General features: G+C 34.6%; 1 protein-coding gene across 2 annotated transcripts in view; it reads left to right on the top strand.

Moving 5' to 3' along the window:
* Window positions 1–21,888, top strand: part of CHM (CHM Rab escort protein) — a 251,299-nt gene that overhangs the window by 54,402 nt on the left and 175,009 nt on the right. For both annotated transcript variants that reach the window (XM_027053772.2, XM_027053771.2), the window contains exons 3-4: window positions 3,332–3,404; window positions 6,170–6,294. In XM_027053772.2, the coding sequence (XP_026909573.1) occupies window positions 3,332–3,404; window positions 6,170–6,294 (198 nt within the window). The remainder of the gene's footprint in view (window positions 1–3,331; window positions 3,405–6,169; window positions 6,295–21,888) is intronic.

Genomic DNA, 21,888 nt, shown 5'->3' with positions numbered 1-21,888 from the left:
TGTATGTTGTACACAATCTAGTACCTTCACTCTGGAACACATCAGCATGCATATTATTAACTAGAGTTCAGTATTTATTTATGGTTCTTTTTTCAGGATAAAATTACATGCAATGAAATGCACAGATCTTACGTGTACCATTTAATAATGGGAAATGCATACACTTGTGTAATAACTACCATCCTAATCGAGATAAATAATGTCATTACTCTAGAAAGTTCTCTCATGTCCTATCCAAGTCAAGTCCTGCCCTTACTCCCACTCTGAAAGGCAATCTCTCTTGGGATATTTTTTACTATAGATTAATGTGTTCTAGGATGTCATATCATTGGAATCATGAAGAATGTACTCTTTTTGGGTAAAAGCTTTTTTTCAGTTAGCATACCTTTTGAAATTCATCTGTGTTGTTACCAGTAGTTATTCATTTTCATTGATGAATAGTATCAATCCTGTAGATACACCTCAGCTTACTTATCCATTCTCCTACTGGTGGGTATTTGAATTCCCACCAGTGGAGCTCTTGAGTAATAAAGCTACTGTGAAAAAGCTTGTACAAGTATTTTGTGAACACACACTTTTCTGGTTTGTAAATACCTAGGAATGTAATTACTGGGTCATAGTGTAGATATATGTTTAGTTTTTTCAGAGACTGCCAAGCAGTTTTGCAGTGTTTGTACCATTTTATATTCCCACAAAAATGTATGAGCATTCTGGCTCATTGGTGAATACACCAATATCTGGTATCGTCAGCCTTTTTAATTTTAACTGTTCTGGTGGATGTGTAGTGGTATCCCATTATGTTCATTTTTAATGCTTGTTTTAATGTGTACTTCTCTCCCATCCAGTACTAACCTGGCCTGACCCTGCTCAGCTTCTGAGATCACATGAAATCGGGCACATTCAGGGTAGTATGGCCATAGACTAATGTGTACTTGTTTAATGACTAATGATGTTGAGTACCTTTTTATGTGCTCATGAGCCACATCTATCTTCCTTTGTGAAATGTCTGTTCAAACCCTTTGCCCATTTTAAAATTTGAATATTTGTCATATTATTAAGTTGAAGGAAATCTTTACATATCCTAGATACCAGTCCTTTGTCAGATGTGTTTTAGGAATATTTTCAACTAGTTTGTGCCTAACGCATTCAGTTTTTAAAAATGTTTTTTTAATTTATTTATTTGTTTATTTTTTCATTCATTTGTTTATTTATTTAGCCAGGGAGGGGCAGAGAGAGAGAGAGGGAGGGAGAGAATCCCAAGCAGGCTCCACAATGTCAGTGCAGAGCTGGATGTGGGGCTCAATCTCATGAACCATGAGATCATGACCTGAGCCGGAATCAAGAGTCAGACACTCAGCCAGCTGAGCCACTCTAGCGTCCCGGAGCATCTTATTTATGACCTTGTGGTGACTTAAAAGAAATCTAAATATCTCAACAAGAAATAAAGACAGTTGTGTTTTTTTTTAAACACACAGGATATTTTCTAGTTTTGTTGAATGTTATATTTAGAGGATGGGAAGGGATGGTGGAAGTATATTATTCTCAGGCAAGGGGAAAGAGAGTATACATTTCTTTTGGAAAGACCACTAATTCTAATACCCCCTCTCTCTTTACTCTTCCCTCTTTATACTGGCTGTTGCCCACCTTCTCCTTCCGCCGTTCTCTCTGACCCAACGGATTACAGTTTCCAGGTTTCCTGATTCCAGTATGTTAATAAGGGTAGCCATCTAGAATTGTTACTATAGCTGAAATTCTATCTAAATTTTAAAGCCCACTAAAGATTCTTTTTTTTAATGTGTATTTATTTTTGAGAGATACAGAGTGTGAGTAGGGGAGGGACAGAGAGAGGGAGACACAGAATCTGAGGCAGGCTCCAGGCTCCTAGTTGTCAGCACACAGCCTGACGTGGGGCTCAAACTCAGGGACCATGAGATCATGAACTGAGCAGAAGTTGGATGCTTAACTGACTGAGCCACCCAGGTGTCCCAAAGCCCACTAGAGATTCTGGATGGTATGTGAATTTGCATTATCTCTGAGAGAACTATCGTATTATAAGTAAAGTGTACTGATCTGTATTACTAGATACACTTTCACAGATGTTTGATTTAACCATTTTCTGTGTTAGAGCAAAAAAGTGATTAGTGGTAAAATACTTGAACCTAAAGTCTGACTGTTCTGAAGGCCTATGTCAACATTTAGTTGAGGAGAAAATACATCAGAATATTGAGGGAATCTCCAGTAGCATTATGGATGAGTAATTTTGGATATTACATTAAAGGTTTTAGTTGTTGTTTCATATTAAAAAGAGCTTTTATAGATTTTTATTTTGTTAGAGAAAGATTCAGAGAAGCAAAATTGAAATAAAAGACAAAACAAAACCAAGAATGTGTCCCACCCCACAACCAGAGTGGATATTGTAGGTGGGACTAAGTGTACTTTGGGCCTCATCATACAAAGAATCAGTAAACACGAAGAGTTTTTTAAGAACTGGGAAGTCTAGTATGTAGTTCAGAATTAAAGAGTTCTTTCTGGTTGCTACACTGGTAACCTTCCTTCCTATTGGTTCCTTCCTACTTAAGGAAGTTAATCAAACGTCCAATGTCTGCAAGGTTTACCTGATCTTAATTAGAAGACTTCTGGGTTCTCTAAAACAGAATGACGATCTTCAAAGGACTATGGAATGAAGAATTAATAGTTCACCCAGTTATCAATGGGAATACTGTTCTTACTTTACTTATCACAAAAGTCTTGATGTGAATAACTGTGTCCAGGATCTACTTTTATTTTTGGCCCTGAAGGCTGAGAATAACACAGGACCACTAGATCTAGAGTAGCCAGTTGTGTGTGTGTGTGTGTGTGTGTGTGTGTGTGTGTGTGTTGGCATGGGTTATGGGTTTGGTAGTGGTGGTGACAGTGGACATTTAATTGTTTATAGAAAACTTAGCAGTTTTTTCCACTGGCTTTCCTTGAGATCTACCAAGGTTTTTCTCCCTAGCCAGTTTTTTAAAACCAAGGAGTCAAATTTGTTCATGTTCCCTGCTCAATGCCCATATTAAGCTGTTCACAATCCCTGATCAGTGGCATTTGATCCATGGAGAAATCTCTGAGGAGGCCAAAGAGATTTTTTAACTCCTTATACAATGAAAAGTTACCTTTGGGATCTGAGAGGCCCACTTGTATTTCAGCCTGGTATTTCAAACATCCCAATTAGGTTCTGAACTCTGAGGTAGCAATATTGAAATGATTTGAAGGGTTCATGGTGGTTTGCTGATGGAATTCAATGACTTGATTTTTATACCCTTTTCTTTACTCTTATTTTTTCTTGTTACAGAAGAAGCTACTATGGAGGAAACTGGGCCAGTTTTAGCTTTTCAGGACTATTGTCCTGGCTAAAGGAATACCAGGTAAACTTAGTTGATTTTTAATCTATGTTGTATTTTGTATCACACAATAACCCTACATTGAAGAAAACCCTAAGCTTCTGTACAATAGACTGATGCCACATTTTTATTTATTTAACAAAAATTATGCAGTCTTTTTAGCTAATATTCTTCCAGTGCCTTCAAAATATAGTTATCACTTTTTAAATATACAGTACATAGATAAGTTGGCAGAAGAGTACATCATATATATTTGATACCATTTTTCTCATTATATGCCCAAATATAAGACAAGATTTTTTTCTCTAAAATAGTCTTTCAGAAAAATATTCCAGTTGTTTATAAAGTCTCACATATTACTAGTTGTTCTTTCAGTCAGTATATGTTGGAAAAAAAACAACTATTTGGGGAAGATGCATTAATTTTAAATGATCTGTGTCATTGGTGGTTTTACATATTTATAGAAGTCATCTGACAGAATCAATAAAAACAAAAAGCAAGGAAAGAAGTTGAATGTATATTTAGTAGTTTTTATTCTAAGGTAGGATCTTGCTACTACAACTGTTGGATATCATTGTAAAGAAGTTTTTGTAGAGGACATTTACAGCATAGTAATATGGGAGTTGGTTATGTCATGGAGTTTACTGAATTTTATGACAGATTTAAAAAGCTATCCTAATTTTATGTGAACAGTACATGTGGCTTGAAATGAATTTCCTACTGAGAGTAATTCCATCATACATGGAATCAGAAACTGCTGTATCTCAAAAGAATTTAGACAGTTGGGAAAGGTGGATGATATATCCTAGAAAATTGTATTCAGTTAGCTAAAAATCATATAGCTAAGACTTATTAAGCACTTAACATGTGCCAAGCACCACACTAAGCATTGTAGTTGTACTGATTAATTTATGATACAACACTTAAAAAGTGCTTCTGGTGATGACAAAGACACTGATGTTGAAGATGCAGTGAAGATTCAGTTTGAATAATATCATTGCATGAAATAAGAGTTTGGAGAAACAACCGATATTTTTAAAGTAATATTGCATGTAATACAAACTGTATAAATCAAGAAAGTAAATGTTACAAGTAGACATTTAACGGTTTTATTTTTGTGCCTTAAATATTCATATATTTGTGTTGATCAGAAACCCTATTTTGAACCTTATTCTTATTAGGAAGTATGTACAAATGTGGGTCATCTTATTTAGTATATTTAGCAATAATAGTACTTCCATGAAAAAATTTAGTCTAGATGCTCACAACAAAGACAACAAAAGTACCTCAGTTGTCTGAATGGAAAATATCTAGTGAGTGAAGGGAATTTTATAAAATGAGTTTTGCTAATAGGTTAGATTTATTAAAATAAAAATATTTTTGTAGACATTTCTTTTATTTTGGTGCTCAGCATCTTGACTCTCTCACCATATCCTTTCCTTCTTTGCTCTTTGTCCCCGGCTCCACTGTCTTTTCTTCAGACTGGTAACCCCTATGTCTACACATTCAGAGTTCTATGTTTTACCTCCTCTCTACCTATATTGGGATTTTAACACTAATAATAACAGTTATAATAAAAAATGTCTACCCTACTTTTCTTCAGTTTAAAATGTGAAATTCAGGACAAAAATATCTTTTAAGATAATTATTATACTACTTTATGAAATCTGTTTAGAAATTTTCTGAGTTGAATTTACTTCAAGGATATTATAGTTATATTTCACTACTAGTTCTTTGAGAATATATAATACATTAAAAAAATTTCTCTGACAAGATATGTGCCAAATAGTTTAAAATTTTAAACAGGTTAAAAATTGATTCTTGACATTTGGAAAAGGCATATCTTGACATTTCCAAAAATCTCCTGTATTCAAATATTGCTGTACATACAATTTAGGTCCATAAAATGTAGTTAGGAATTATTGAAAATTTGTAGGGCCACTTCCAACCATTACAATTTACATACATTATTATACATTATTGTTTCTATTGTCTTTATGAATATAAAATATTTAGAGGGGGCCTGGGTGGCCCAGTTGGTTAAGCATCCGACTCCTGCTCAGGTCCCAATCTCACATTTCGTGGGTTTGAGCCTCTATGAGATATCAGCTCAGAGCCTGGAGCTTGCTTCAGATTTTGTGTCTCCATCTCTCTCTCTGCCCCTCCCCCATTCATGCTCGGTCTCTCTCTCTCTCTCTCTTTCTCTCTCTCTCTCTCTCTCTCAAAAAAATGAATAAAAATTAAAAAAAAAATTAAAAATATATTTAGAGTCACTTATTATACAGATCTTAGTTATAGTGAGCTGAATACTTTTCAAAAATACTTTTGCATACAATCAAAATTTGACATGACTAGTGACTAACCTTCAAAGACATAAAAGTAAGTAGAATGAAGTAATTGTGAGCCTGCTGTTTGGACAACAAAATGCAAAAACTTTATTATTAACAAGTAAAATGTACAACAGACACACTTGATTTTCAGCAGATAGAGGGTTAGTTGTTCTAGTTCTTAAACAATGTCAAAACAGGCACATCCAATGTCCAATGACTGCATCAAAATGTCAGATATCCTGATACAAATCTGTAAACAAGAGCTAGGTTTTGATAGGATAGGTTTTTTACACAATTTTCTTCTCCTTCCTTTGACATGGTACACTATGCTAGAGTCACTTCAGAATTTTGATGGGATCAAAGGGAAAGCATTAATTTAGAAAGATATACAGTTTTACAGAAAAGTAGAGGATCACATTGCTCAATTTAATTAAAATTTCTCATCTGTATTTTGTTTAGGAAAACAGTGACATTGTGAATGAAAATCCAGCATGGCAAGAGCACATTCTTGAAAATGAAGAAGCTATTGCTCTTAGCAGGAAGGACAAAACCATTCAACATGTGGAAGTATTTTGTTATGCCAGGTATGAAAAGTATTAATTTAGGGTAAACTGAGTTAATGACTTCTTAATTCACATGTATTCAAAAGAAGCCAACATATGACTGACATTGGTTGCTAAAAGTCGAATTGATATGATGGTTTCCTTTTTTAAAATAGAACTTTCAGTTTTCTCTGCTTAGATGATGATTATGATAATAACATCCTACATTAATGACTTGTGTCTTACAACAGTCCTGTGCTGGGATAGAGCACATAGTACTAGTTGCAGCTTTTACAGAATCCCCAGTGTAGCTAAAAGAGATTCATTTAAGGTCACATGGCTTGAAAAAGGCCACACATAGGCTAGATAGTGGTAGAGCTCAAGTTTAAAACCCAGGATAATTTAATTCTACTCCAGTGTTCTTCTAACTCTTCTTAGATAATATTCAGTGTAGGGCGCCTGGGTGGCTCAGTCAGTTAAGCATCCGACTCTGATTTCAGCTCAGGTCATGCTATCACGATTTGTGAGATTGAGCCCCATGTTGGGCTCTGTGCCGAAAGCATGGAGCCTGCTTGGGATTCTTTCTCTCTTCTCTCTGCCCCTCCCCTGCTCATATGCATGTACTTTCTCTGTCTCTCTCTCTTTCAAAATAAATAAACTAAAATAAAAGGTAATATTTATCATAGCAAAATGGGAAATACACAGCACTATTCTTAGATAATACTTAGTGTAGCAAAATGGACAATTATAATTTTGAATTAAAATCAGAATGACTGGTCATGACATTTGGAGACATTTTTGAAAATCAGGAGAGAATATTGGGAAGTCATATTTTAAGTGTCTCTTTCTAAGTGAGAATTCATTATTTTTTTTAAGTTTTTATTTTCCGGTTTGTTAATATACACTATTATATGAGTTTCAAGTGTAAAATATAGTGATTCAGCAATTCTATATGTACATCATTGGGTGCTCATCATGACAAGGGCACTCCTTAATCCCTATCACCTATTTAACCCATCCTTGCACACACCTCTCTTCTGGTAATTAACCATCAGTTCTCTATAGTTAAGACTCTGTTTCTTGGTTTGTCTAATTTTTTTCCCTTTGCTCATTTGCTTTTTTTTTTTCTTAAATTCCACATATGAGTGAAATCATGATGGTATTTTGTCTATCTCTCACTGACTTATTTTGCTTAACATTTTACTCTTTAGCTCCATCCATGTCATTGGAGAGGGCAAGATTTCATATTTTTTTTATGTCTGAATAATATTCCTTGTATATATCAGTTGATGGACACTTGGGCCATTTCCATGTATTGACTATGGTAAATGATGCTGCTATAACCATAGGGGTGTATGTATTTATTTGAATTATGGTTTTTGTGTTCTTTGGGTAAATACCAATAGTGCTATTGCTGGATCATAGGGTAGGTCTTTTTTTTTTTCTTTTTCTATTAAGTTTTTAAAAATAATTTGTTTTTTAATTTATATCCAAGTTAGTTAGCATATAGTGCAACAATAATTTCAGGAGTAGATTCCTTAATGCCCCTTACCCATTTAACCCACCCCTCCTCCCTCAACCTCTCCAGCAACCCTCTGTTTGTTCTCTGTATTTAAGAGCCTTATGTTTTGTCCCCATTTTTATATTTTTTTGCTTCCTTTCCCTTATGTTCATCTGTTTCATATCTTAAAAGTCCTCATATGAGTGAAGTCATATGATATCTGTCTCTCTAATTTCGCTTAGCATAATACCCTCTAGTTCCATCCACGTAGTTACAAATGTCAAGATTTCATTCTTTTTGATTGCTGAGTAATACTCCATTGTGTGTGTGTGTGTGTGTGTGTGTGTGTGTGTGTGTACATTTTATTTATCCACATTTTCTTTATCCACTCATCCATTGATGGACATTTGGGCTCTTTCCATACTTTGGCCATTGTTGATAGTGCTGCCATAAACATTGGGATACATGTGCCCTTCTGAAACAGCATACCTGTATCCCTTGGATAAATACCTAGTAGTGCAATTGCTGGGTTATAGGGTGGTTCTATTTTAATTTTTTGAGGTACCTTCATACTGTTTTCCAGAGTGGCTGCACCAGTTTGCATTCCCACCAGCAGTGCAAAAGAGATCCTCTTTCTCCACATCGTCGCCAACATCTGTTGTTGCCTGAGTTGTTAATGTTAGCCATTCTGAGTGGAGTAAGGTGGTATTTCATTGTGGTTTTAATTTGTATTTCCCTGATGATGAGTGATGTTGAGCATTTTTCATGTGTTTGTTGGCCACCTGGATGTCTTCGTTGGAGAAGTGTCTATTCATGTCTTTTGCCTATTTCTTCACTGGATTTGGTTTTTGGGTGTTGAGTTTGATAAGTTTATAGATTTTGGATACTAACCCTTTATCTGATACGTCATTTGCAAATATCTTCTCTCATTCCATCGGTTGCCTTTTAGTTTTGCTGATGGTTTCCTTCACTGGGCAGAAGCTTTTTATTTTGATGAGATCCCAGTAGTTCATTTTTGTATTTGTTTCCTTTACCTCTGGAGACGAGTTGAGTAAAAAGTTGCTGTGGCCTAGGTCAAAGAGTTTTTTGCCTGCTTTCTCCTTGAGGAATTTAATGGCTTCCTGTCTTATGTTTAGGTCTTTCATCCATTTTGAGTTTATTTTTGTGTATGGTGTAAGAAAGTGGTCCAGGTTCATTCTTCTGCATGTCACTGTCCAGTTTTCCCAGGACCATTTGTTGAAGAGACTCTTTATTCCACTGAATATTCATTCCTGCTTTGTCAAAGATTAGCTGGCCATACGTTTGTGGGTCTATTTCTGGGTTCTCTATTCTGTTCCACTAATCTGATTGCGTATTTTTGTGCCAGTACCATACTGTCTTTTTTTTTTTAATATGAAATTTATTGTCAAATTGGTTTCCACACAACACCCAGTGCTCATCCCAATAGGTGCCCCCTCAATGCCCATCACCCACTTTCCTCTCCCTCCCACCCCCCATCAACCCTCAGTTTATTCTCAGTTTTAAGAGTCTCTTATGTTTTGGCTCCCTCCCTCTCTAGCGTTTTATTTTTTTTTCCATCCCCTCCCCCCATGGTCTTCTGTTAAGTTTCTCAGGATCCACATAAGAATGAAAACATATGGTGTCTCTTTCTCTGTATGACTTATTTCACTCAGCATAACACTCTCCAGTTCCATCCATGTTGCTACAAAAGGCCAGATTGCATTCTTTCTCATTGCCACATAGTATTCCATTGTGTATGTAAACCACAACTTCTTTATCCATTCATCAGTTGATGGACATTTAGGCTCTTTCCATAATTTGGCTATTGCTGAAAGAGTTGCTGTAAACATTGGGGTACCAGTGCCCCTATGCATCAGCACTCCTGTATCCCTTGGGTAAATTCCTAGCAGTGCTATTGCTGGGTCATAGGATAGATCTATTTTTAATTTTTTGAGGAACCTCCACACTGTTTTCCAGAGCGGCTGCACCAATTTGCATTCCCACCAACAGTGCAAGAGGGTTCCCGTTTCTCCACCTCCTCTCCAGTATCTATAGTCTCCTGATTTGTTCATTGTAGCCACTCTGACTGGTGTGAGGTGAATTACCATACTGTCTTGATGACTACAGCTTTTTTTTTTTTTGGTTGATTTTTTTTGTTTGTTTTTGATTTAACTTTATGTTTTATTTTTTAAAATTTACATCCAAATTAGTATATAGTGAAGCAATGATTTCAGTAGATTCCTTAATGCCCCTTACCCATTTAGCCGATCCCCTCTCCCACAGTCCCTCCAGCAACCCTCAGTTTGTTCTCCGTATTTATGAGTCTCTTTTGTTTTGTCCCCCTGCCTGTTTTTATATTATTTTTGTTTCCCTTCCCTTATGTTCATCTTTTTTGTCTCCTAAAGTCCTCCTATGAGTGAGGTCATATGATTTTTGTCTTTCTCTGACTAATTTCACTTAGCATAATAGCCTCCAGTTCCCTCCATGTAGTTGCCAATGGCAACATTTCATTCTTTTTGATTGCTGAGTAATACTCCATTGTGTGTGTGTGTGTATACGTATATATGTATACATGTATGTATACATGTATACGTATATATGTATACATACATGTATACATATATGCGTATATACACATACACATATATATGCATATACACACACACACACACACACACACACACACACACTTCGTTTTCTTTATCCATTCATCCATCGATGGACATTTGCACTCTTTCCGATGATTACAGCTTTGTATTTAATACATCTTGAAGTCCAGGATTGTGATGCCTCCAGCTTCGGTTTTCTTTTTTCAGGATTACTTTGGCTATTTGGGGTCTTTTTTTGGTTCCATATAAATTTTAGGATTGTTTGTTCTAGCTCTGTGAAGAATGATGGTGTTATTTTGATAAGGATTGCTCATTTGCTCATTTTGTAATTTGATTGGCTTTTTCTTGTGGGTTTTTGAGAGTTCTCTATATGTTTTATATATGTGTCCTTTGTTAGGTATGTAGTTTGCAAATATTTCTCCCATATCTTAGCCTGTCTTTCATGCTCTTTAAGCAGGGTATTTTGCAGGTGAAATGTTTTAAATTTTGATGAGGTTCAGTTTATCACTTTTTTCTTTGGTATAGATCCCGAAGATTTTCTCTTATTTTTTTTTTAATTTATAGTTTTATGTTTTACATTTAAGTCCATAATATACTTTGATATACTTTGAGTTAATTTTTGTATAGGTTTGAGGTTTAGGTCAATGTTAATTTTTTTTGTTTTACATATGGTTATCCAGTTGTGCCATTTGTTGTAAAGGCTGTTTTTCCTCCAGTGAATTAATGTGCATATTTGTCAAAAATCAGTGGGCTGTACTTGGATGAGTCTATTTGTGGATTTTATGTTCTATTCCATTGACTTGTAGGTCTTTTCTCATACCAGTACCCCATTGTCTTGATTACTGCAGCTACATATTAGGACTTAAAATCAGGTAGAATAATTCCTCCAAATTTTATTCTTTTTTGTCAAGATGGTTTTAGCTATTCCAGAGTTTGAGCCTTTCCATGTAAATGATTTGAGAAGCTTTTCTAAGTCTAGAAAATGTTGTTGGAATTTTTTTGGAATTGCATAGCATTAATGCTAAATCAGCTTGGGGCATTGATACCTTTTTATTTTGAGTTTTCTATTTCATTGACAAGTTTTGTCTCTCCAGTTATGTAGGTCAACTTTGATTTCTTTCTACAGAATTGTGTAATTGTCACAGTCTCAATTCTGTGTATGTTTTGTTACTTGTATACCTAAGTATTTACTTGTCTGTGGGGCAATTATAAGTGGAATTGTCTTTTTAATGTTGGCTTTCATATGTTCATTATTGGTATTTAGAAATGCAGTTGGTTTTTATGCATTGATTTGAATCCTGAAATCTTGCTGAATTCACTTAGTAGTTCTGGGGATTTTTTTTTTAGAGATCCCTTGGGATTTTTATATACACAGTCATGTCTTCTACAAAAAGGAACAGTTTTATGTCTTCCTCTTCATTGGCTTTTTTTAAAGAGTATTTCCTATTGGGAGTCATGTGTTTTTCTGTACAGAGCCACATACCTGAGGTTAATTGTGTTTTCTACTTATCCTTAGCCTCACTTAAGTGAGCATTTTTTTTTTCAGAAAGGAGGTTATAACTTCCTGATGGCTTTGTAATTTTATCCTAATGGTGGTCAATCATTAGGATCTCTCACTTGCTAATTTTCTTGGTTTTGTACACTAGATGTGCACATCAAATCCACAATCTGATCAAATGACAGGTTATCAGAATTCCTACACTTTATTGGTCATTCATACCAAGATTTTATTATAGCTTGTTGCTTCAAACAAATAGAAGTCAAACTTCAGTCCTTGATACACTACATAATATAGAATACTGTTTTCAGTATTTTGCTAAATTTCCAAAATATCATGTAACTACAGCTTTTTAATAATATGAATAATGACATATGACTTGTTTTCTGATTTTAGACCAGATGTGTTAGCTAATTTATAGAGATGATGTTATTAGTCCAAAATCTATGATTAGATCCTCACGTATGCCACTTGTTATTTCGTCAAGGGAGAATAGAATATATATCTCATGGCTATAAACAGTATTGTAGCCATAACCAGTTGTCTCTTGATTTTTAATTTTTGATTACAAAAAGACCAGGACAAGGATGCAAATAAATCAGTGCAAACTCATCACCACTGCTTGGAAAATACCTCAAAGTACATGGAGAGTCAGTAACCCCAGCCTCTGATATAAACATATAGGATACTGCATTATTTTTTGTTGTTGTTGAGTTTACTTGTTTTCTGAAGTAATTCTGAAGTGTTCAACCTTAAAGGTTTTAGTGATTTTTTTGAACGTTAAATTTAGTACTTTTGGTTATTGAAAAATTGGTCTAAATACTAAAATAGAAATTGTAGTGATAAACGTATTATCATAACGTTTGCCCACATATCACAGTCCATCAAGAACTATCCAGATTGTTTTGTTACATCAGAGATTTATTATCCTGAATGCTGCTTGAAATAAGTATGATAATATCCAGTTTGAGCCAAAAATACTTTTGCTATACATAGATTTTTTTTTCACTGAAGCAAATTTTGTAATTATGTAATTGGTTTATGGAAAAGAACTGAAAAAGAACTAGCATTTATTGGACATTGTCTATGTGGCAACTGCTATAACTTGGTGCTTTACATATCTTATTTCATTTCATTCAGTCTATAGTGTAGCCATGTGCATGAGATGTTGGTGTATATCACAGATGAATAAACTGAAGCTCTGGGAGAGATAGAGATAGCAGAGCCAAGGTTTGAAGCCATGTCTGTCTAACTCAGAAGCTTGTTTTGTTTCCATTTTTTCATGTTGTATTTTACACACAACAAGAGAACCATTGCATCACGTGAATAAAGTATTTCCTTTGTGAAGACTAGTACCTAAAGAGGTGCATTTACTTCCTTACTTTACCAGAATACTATTTAGTAAAGTAGTAAATCTGTAATGAGGAATTAAAAATGCCTAACTCCCAGTGTTACAAAGTAAGGGGTGAATCCAGTATCCTTTAGTTGTGACTGTAGTTTATACACCATGGGTTGTTTTTGTAGTTTACATGAGGGAGTAAAAGCAGCTACTGTTTCTTATTTTAAATATTCAACAGGATGAAAAGGCACAAGACAGGAATCCCCACCTTAGTTAACACAAATCCAAAGAATTCTTAGATAAAGGATTGTTGCCTGTTAATTGCATAATGCCATGTAATTTCTTTAGCAAGAAGAGATTTTATCATTCTGAGGTATTGACAGTAACTTGTATTTTTCTGCCCTGGTTTTTGTTTTATTTTGCTTGTTTTTGTTTTCAAATATTGAACATTTTTTCTCCTTTTCTGGCATGATAATGTTAAAGCAGGATGAAAACATTCCTCTTAGATTTTCAGATGAACCAGCTCTCAAGTTGGTAACAAAATAAAGATACTACTTTAACATTAATCTAAAATTCTCCTTTTATTAGTTTGGATTCTAAAATTTTAACTTAAAAATTATATAAGTAACATGAGTTTCCTCGCAAAAATTGAGTAATCTCAATAAGGAAAAAGAATAAATTTTAAAAATGAAAAATCACCTGTAATACAATTTAGAGGAAGCTGTTTTTTATTACTGTGTATGAATAAGTTTGATTTAGGCTGCAAGTGACACAGTGCCCAACTAAAAGTGGTTTAAACATGTAGAAGAATAAGTAAGTGGGGAGGTGAGGAGGTGGGTTGGTCAGTAGGGTTGGTCATTGCAGAAATTGCAGAATTTGTTGAGCATTTTTTAAAGTTTTTATTTAAATTCCAATTACTTAACTAGAGAAAACAAAGGGATGGTTACCTGAGGGAAGGTGAGTGGCAGAGGTGGTGGGTGACAGGGTGGGGGTGGGGGTGGGGGTGTGAGTGGGGGGGGTTGTTAAATAGGTGATGGGGATTGAGGAATGCACTTGTGATGAACACCAGGTGGTGTATGGAAGTGATGAAGTACTATATTGTACCCCTGAAACTAATATTATACTCTGTTAACTGGAATTTAAATAAAAACTTTAAAATACGTTCCAGTTAGGAGTACCTGGGTGGCTCAGTTGTTTGAGCATTGTACTCTTGATTTCAGCTCAGGTCATGACCTCACCATCGTGGGATAGAGCCCTGTGTCGGACTCTGTGCTGAGCGTGGAGCCTGTTTTGGATTCTCTCTCTCTCTTTCTCTCTCTTTCCCTCTCTCTCCCCCTCCCTCCCTCCCTCCCTCCCTCTTCCTTCCCCTCTCCCTCCCTCCCTCCCTGTCTTCCTCTCTGCCTCCCTCCCCTGCTCTTGTGCACTCACGCTCTGTCTCAAAAAAAAAAATTCCAGTTGATATACAGTGTAATATTGGTTTCAGGTGTACAGTAGAGTGATTCAACAATTCTATACAATATTCAGTGCTGTCATGGTAAGTGTGTTCATTGCTCCCTATCACCTATTTGACCTGTCCTGCCACCCACCTCCCAGCTTGGTAACCATCCATTTGTTCTCTATAGTTAAAACTGTTTATTGGTTTGTCTCTCTTTTTTCTTTTCACTTGCTCATTTATTTTGTTTTTTTAAATTCCACATATGAGTTAAATCATAAAGTATTTCTCTTTCTCTGACTTAACTTATTTCGCTTAGCATTTTGGTCTCTATCTCCATCCATGTTGTTGCAAATGGCAAGATATCATTCTTTTTTTGAGGCTGAATAATATTCCATTATAGATCTACATCACATCTTCTTTATCCATTCATCTATCCATGGACCCATGGGCTGCTTCCATAATTTGGCTATTATAAATAATGCTGGTAACAAACTGAGGATTGATAGGGGGTGGGAGGGAGGGGAAGGTGGGTGATGGGTATTGAGGAGGGCACCTTTTGGGATGAGCACTGGGTGTTGTATGGAAACCATTTTGGCAACAAATTTCATATATTGAAAAAAAATAATGCTGGTATAAACATAGAGGTGCATGTATCCTTTTGATTTAGTGTTTTTGTATTTTTGGGTAAATACTCAGCAGTACCATTCTTGGAGTGTAATGTAGCTCTATTTTTAACATTTTGATGAGTCTCTATCCTGTTTGCCACAGTGGCTGCACCAGTTTGCATTCCCACCAACAGTGCAGGAAGGTTTCTTTTTCTGCATGTCCTTGCCAGCATTTGTTTTTGGTGTTTTTGGTTTCAGCCATTCTGAAAGGCGTGAGGTGGTATCTCATTGTAGTTTTGATTTGCATTTCCCTGATTATGAGTGATGTTGAGTATGTTTTCATGTGTCTGTTAGACATCTGTATGTCTTTGGAGAAATGTCTGTTCATGTCTTCTACCCGTTTTTTAATTGGATTATTTGTTTTTGGGCTGTTGAGTTTTATAAGTTCTTTGTATATTTTGGATACTGACCATTTATTGGATATGCCATTTGCAAATATCTTCTCCCATTCTGTAGGTTGACTTTTAATTTTGTTGTTTCCTTCTCTGTCAGAAGCTTTTTATTTTGATGTAGTCCCTAAGTTTATTTTTGCTTTTGTTTCCCTTGCCTCTAGGAGACCTAGAAAAATGTTGCTTTGGTCAATATTGGAGAAGTTACTGCCTATGCTCTCTTCTAAGAGGATTTTTATGGTTTCTAGTCATGCAGTTAGGTCTTTCATCCATTTTGAATTTATTTTTGTGTATGATGGAAAAAGTGGTTCAGTTTTATTCTTTTGCATGTTGCTGTCTAGTTTTCCCAGCACCATTTGTTAAAGAGATTGTTTTTTTTCTCCACTGTAAATTCATTCATCCTTAGTTGAAGATTAATTGACCATATAATCGTGGGTTTGTTTCTGGACTTTCTATTCTGTTCCATTGACCTATGTGTCTATTTTTTTTGCCGGTACCATACTATTTTGAATACTACAGCATTGTAATATAACTTGAAGTTTGGAATTGTGATACTTCTAGTTTTGTTTTTCTTTTTCAAGATTGCTTTGGCTATTTGAGCTCTTTTGTGCTTCCATACAGATTTTAGGACTGTTTGTTCTAGTTCTGTGAAAAATGCTGTTGCTCTTTATGGGGATTGCATTAGATCTGTAGATTGATTTGGGTAGTACAGAATTTTTAATAATATTTGTTCTTCCAGACCATGAGCATGGAATGTCTTTGCATTTCTTTGCATCGTCTCAAATTTCTTTCATCATTGTTTTATAGTTTTCAGAGTACAGTTCTTTCACCTTATTAAGTTCCTAGATATTTTATTGTTCTTGGTGCAATTGTAAATGGGATTGTTTTCTCAATTTCACTTTCTGCTGCTTCGTTATTATTATTTTTGCTTTATTATTATTGGAATGCGATAGATTTCTGTGCATTGATTTTGTATCGTGCAACTTAATTCATTTGTCAATTCTAGCAATAATTTGGTGAAGTCTTTAGTATTTTCTATGTATACTACTATGTCATTTGCAATTAGTGAAAGTTTTACTTCTGTCTTATCAATTTGAATGCCTTTTATTTCTTTTTATTTTCTTATTGTTGTGGCTAGAGCTTCCAGTACCATGCTGAATAAAAGTGGTGAGAATGGACTTCCTTGTCTTGTTCCTGATCTTACAGGAAAAGCTCTTAATTTTTCACCATTGAGTATGATGATACTAGCTCTGGGTTTTTCATATAATACCTTTATCCTGTTGAGGTATGTTCCCTCTAGACTTACTTTGTTCAGGGTTTTTATTACGAATGGATGTTGTACTTTGTCAAATGTGTTTTTCATCATCTCTGAAAATTATCATATGTTTTTTTTCTTCCTCCTATTGATGTGATGATGTGTCATGTTAATTGTTTTGCAAATATTAAACTACCCTTGCATCACAGGAAAAAACCCCACTTGATTGTAGTGTATGATTTTTTAAATGTATTGTTGGATATGGTTTGCTATCAAGGATTTTTGCAACTATGTTTATCAGAGATGTTGACCTGAAGTTCTCTTTTTTTGTGGTGTTTTTATCTGGTTTTGGTATCAGGGTGATACTGTCCTCAAAGAATGAATTTGGAAGTTTTACTTCCTCTTCTGTTTTTTAGAATACTTTCAGAAGAATAGGTGTTAACTCTTCTTTAACTGTTTGGTAGAATTCACCTGTGAAGCCATCTGGCCATGTACTTTTATTTGTTGTGAGTTTTTTGATTATTGATTGAATTTCATTGTGGTAATTGGTCTGGTCATATATTTTATTTCTTCTTCAGTTTTGGTAGGTTATATGTTTGTAGGAATTTTTCCACTGTAGATTTTTCAATTTGTTGGCATGTCATCATTTAGAATATTCTCTTACGGTTTGTATTTCTGTGGTATTGGTTGTTATATCTCCTCTCTCATTTGTAATTTTTACTAATTTGGGTCCTTTCTCTTTTCTTTTTGATAAGTCTGGCTAGAGGTTTATAAATTTTATTATTTTTTTCAAAGTATCTTCTACTGGTTCTTATTTGAGAGTTTTCTTTCATCTGGAGGTAGACCTGTATTGCTATATACTTCCCTCTTAGAATTGCTTTTGCTGCATCACAAAGGTTTTGGACCATTGTGGCTTCATTTTCATTTGTTTCCATTTATTTATTTATTTATTTATTTATTTATTTATTTATTTTTACTTCTTTAATTTCCTGGTTGACCTATTTATTGTTTAGGAGCATGTTGTTTAACCTCCAGATATTTGTGGTGTTTCAATTTTTTGTCTTTTGGTTAATTTCTAGTTTCATAGTGTTGTGGTCAGAACACTGTTTTGTGGCCTAATATGTGATCTGTTTTCGAGAATGTTTCATGTGCACTTTAAAATAATGTGTAGGGACACCTGGGTGGCTCAGTCAGTTGAGTGTCCGACTCTTGATTTTCAGCTCAGGTCATGCCCTGTGTCATGGGATCAAACCCTGCATTGGGCTATGTGCTGAGTGTGGAGGCTGCTTGAGATTTTCTCTCTCCCTCTGTCCCTCTCCCTGATGGTGCTCTCTCTCTAAGATTAAATGAATGAATGTGTATTCTGCTGTTTTAAGATGGAATGTTATGAATATATCTGTATAATCCATTTGGTCTAGTGTGTCATTCAAAGCCATCATTTCCTTGTTGACTTTCTGTTTAGATAATCTGTCCATCAATGTAAGTGGCTTGTTAAAATCCCCTGCTAGTATTGTATTATCATCAATTAGTTTCTTTACGGTTGTTATTAACTGTTTTATTGTATTTGGGTGCTTTTTGTTGGGTGCAGAAACATTTAAAATTGTTATTATCCCTTTGTTAGATTATCTTTTTTATAATTATATGGTGTCCTTTGTCTCTTGTTGTAGTCTTTGTTTTAATGTCTGTCTTGTCCAATATAAGTATTGCTATCCTGTCTTTCTTTTGACATTCATTTGCATGTTAAATGTTTCTCCATCCCCTCACTTTCAATGTGCATGTAAACGAGTCTTGTAGGCAGCATATAGATGGGTCTTGTTTTTTTATCTAATATGTTACCCGATGTCTTTTGATTGGAGCATTTATTTCATTTACCTCCAAAGTGATTATTGATAGATATGTATTTATCGCCATTTTGTTACTTGTTTTGTGGTTGTTTTTGAAGGTTTTCTCACTAATTGAGCATCTTAATCACATCATAGCTTTGGCGTAGCTGCTCTGCCCTTCTCTTAGCTTTCTGTATAGAGTTACAAAATGGTTGCCACAATTCTAAACAGGTTTTCATGCAGTAAAAAGATCTAATCATTGTGGGAAGGAGGAGAGTTTTTCTGACAAAAGTATTATTATTATTACACTAGAGAGTCTTCATCAAGAGCCCCCAGTACACTGTTCTTTGTTTCATTGGCTAAAACTAGATAACCAGCTCACTTCTAATTCAATCACCAGCATAGGGCTGTAAATTGGTATAGTTGTCTTTAATCAGCCATGATCCTTTCCCTAGTTCTGGGCACCTTCTGCCTGATATTGGAACAGAATTATGGCTCTTTTGACAGGGAGGAAGAGACTAATTGGTTGCTGAGGATACAACCAGTAGTACTTGCTATACATCATCATTTTATGAAATTTTATTCCTGAAGAAATGTTGCAAGAAGTTGATATTTCAGCTATATTCTACAATATGTGTTAACATTTGAAGTTGGTAAGAGTAGGGGAATGTATCTACCAATATATTTTATTGTAGCAATTCAAAATTGAATATAGTGGCTTTTTAAAGTGCTAGTTTCTGGAACAATGACTTTTGGATAGTGTGATTTTTGTAAGTTTTATTAGTAACTGTTAAACAATTATTTGTAGGAATAACCAGCTGGGTAGTAGCAGTTTAACATATACTGTGCAAATCAGAAATGATTGGTCTTAGAACAAAGCACATACAACTAAGTAAAAGAATTAAAAGTTTTGCAACAAGCTGTACATTTTATAAATGACATTGGATTTCATTTCTGCAGTCTTTTTTGATGTTGAACAGTTTTATAAGAACTAAGGCAGATTTTTTCTCCTCTATATGTTAAAATCATAATAGCATTTTGCACTCATCATTTGCATTGAGAGTTTATAATCCAGCCACATTCATTTACAACTGGCAAAGGTGTTCTTATAACTTTTAAATACTTATAAATTTGAGTTATTAATTTATTCTGGAGTTTTCTTCAAAAGGTTGAATTGTCCTTTTTAATTTTTTTTTTTTTCAAACCACAATATAAAGCTTTAAATTTGAGGAACGATAAGTTCTTTTTGATTAACAGAATTTTGCTTATTGGTGCATTAAGTGGAATTTTGGAAATTTTCTGGTGTCTTTGTAACTTCTAGTTAGGAATTAAATTCAACTTTAGCAGAAGTCCAAAAATACTGTTAATTGAGAGTAAGGACACTATTGTGTTTTTATTGCATATGATTTCCATAGTGCTAGGGATTTCACAAAATGATGTTGAGAACACTAAAACTTACAAATTTATGGATGTAGGATAAATTCACAAAGAATTTCTTTATACTTACACCTTTAAGTATTTTGTCATATCTTCCAGATTGTTAAGCATTAATACATTTCATTCACTGTAGAAAACCCCTTTATTCAAAATGTAATAGAGAGCCATTGACAAGATCAATTTGCTATGCTGTTTCCACAGTGTAATCATCAAGGTCTGTAATCAGAAGTTGCCTTATTTTGTCTTATCTGTATAATTGATTGTCATGTTATTTCATAGTTTGTAGGTGTGGAACTTTTACTGAAGGTTGTCACGTTACTTCCCTCATGAAATACACTTTGGTTTATTTGGTTTAAAATAGATTGAATGTAGAGCATGAACAATTCTATAGAAAATACACAAATCACATGTCGTATTACTGTTCTTCAATTTTAATGTCACTAATGGCAATGATATTGTGGGGTTATGGCCACAGAGCTTTCAATGTGTGATCTCAAAAACCTAGGTATGTGTATTTTGAGTTGTCTCTTGACCTGTGTGAAGTGTAGCAGTATCTTATATTTGATAAGTATTTCATGTTTGATTAGTCTTTTAGATTTTATAAAATATTTTCCATATATGTTAGCTCATTTATGTTACAGCAGCCTCATGAAAGGTAAGAAAGGTGGACTGACTCCCATTTTACAGATGAGCAATCTAAGAGATTAAGTGAGTTGCCTAATATCTGCTAATTCATGCATCTAGGTCTAGAACTTTCCTCACTAAACTTTCCTAGATCTAAAAGGTATGATTAGAACATGAATAATATCAAGGTTTATTTCATTATATAAATTAAAATTGTTGTATTATAATCGTTAAGATCCTGGCATTTTATTTCTTTTGGGGAGGGGACTATAAATACTCTATTTTTTTCCCAAGCTTTTATTTAACTCCAGTTACTTAATATAGAGTGTAATATTAGTTTCAGGTGTAGAATTTAGTGATTCAACACTTACATACAACAAGTGCTCACTTAATCTCCATCACCTATTTAACCCATCCTTCTCACCCACCTCCCTTCTGGTCACCATCAGTTTGTTTTCTATAGTTAAGAGTCTGTTTCCTGGTTTTCTCCTCTTTTTTCCCTTTCTAGGTCCGTTTGTTTTCTTTCTTAAATTTCACATATGAGCAAAATCATACGGTATTTGTTTTTGTCTGACTAACTTATTTTGCTTAATATAACACCCTCGAGTTCTATTCACATTGCTGCAAAGGGCAAGATTTCATTCTTTTTTTATGACTGAGTAGTATTGCTGTGTGTCTGTGTGTGTGTGTGTGTGTGTGTGTGTGTGTGTGTGTGTATAGATACCACATCTTTTCCGATTCATTTGTCAATGGACTTTGGGGCTCTATACAAAATTTGCTATTCTTGATAATACTGCTATATATGTCAAGGGGCATGTATCCCCTCAAAATAATATTTTTGTATTCTTTGGGTAAATAGCTAGTAGTACAATAGGTGGATCATATTGTAGTTCTATTTTTAACATTTTGAGGAACCTCCATACTGTTCCAGAGTGGCTTCACTAGTTTCCATTCCATAAACAATGTAAGATGATTCCCCTTTCTCCACATCTTCACCAGTACCTGTTGTTTCTTGTGTTCTTAATTTTATCCTTTCTGGACATCCAGATGGCCAACAGGCA

Source organism: Acinonyx jubatus, chromosome X (assembly GCF_027475565.1).
Source record: "Acinonyx jubatus isolate Ajub_Pintada_27869175 chromosome X, VMU_Ajub_asm_v1.0, whole genome shotgun sequence".
NCBI classification, from domain to species: domain Eukaryota; kingdom Metazoa; phylum Chordata; class Mammalia; order Carnivora; family Felidae; genus Acinonyx; species Acinonyx jubatus.
This window is presented reverse-complemented; position numbering and strand designations above follow the sequence as displayed.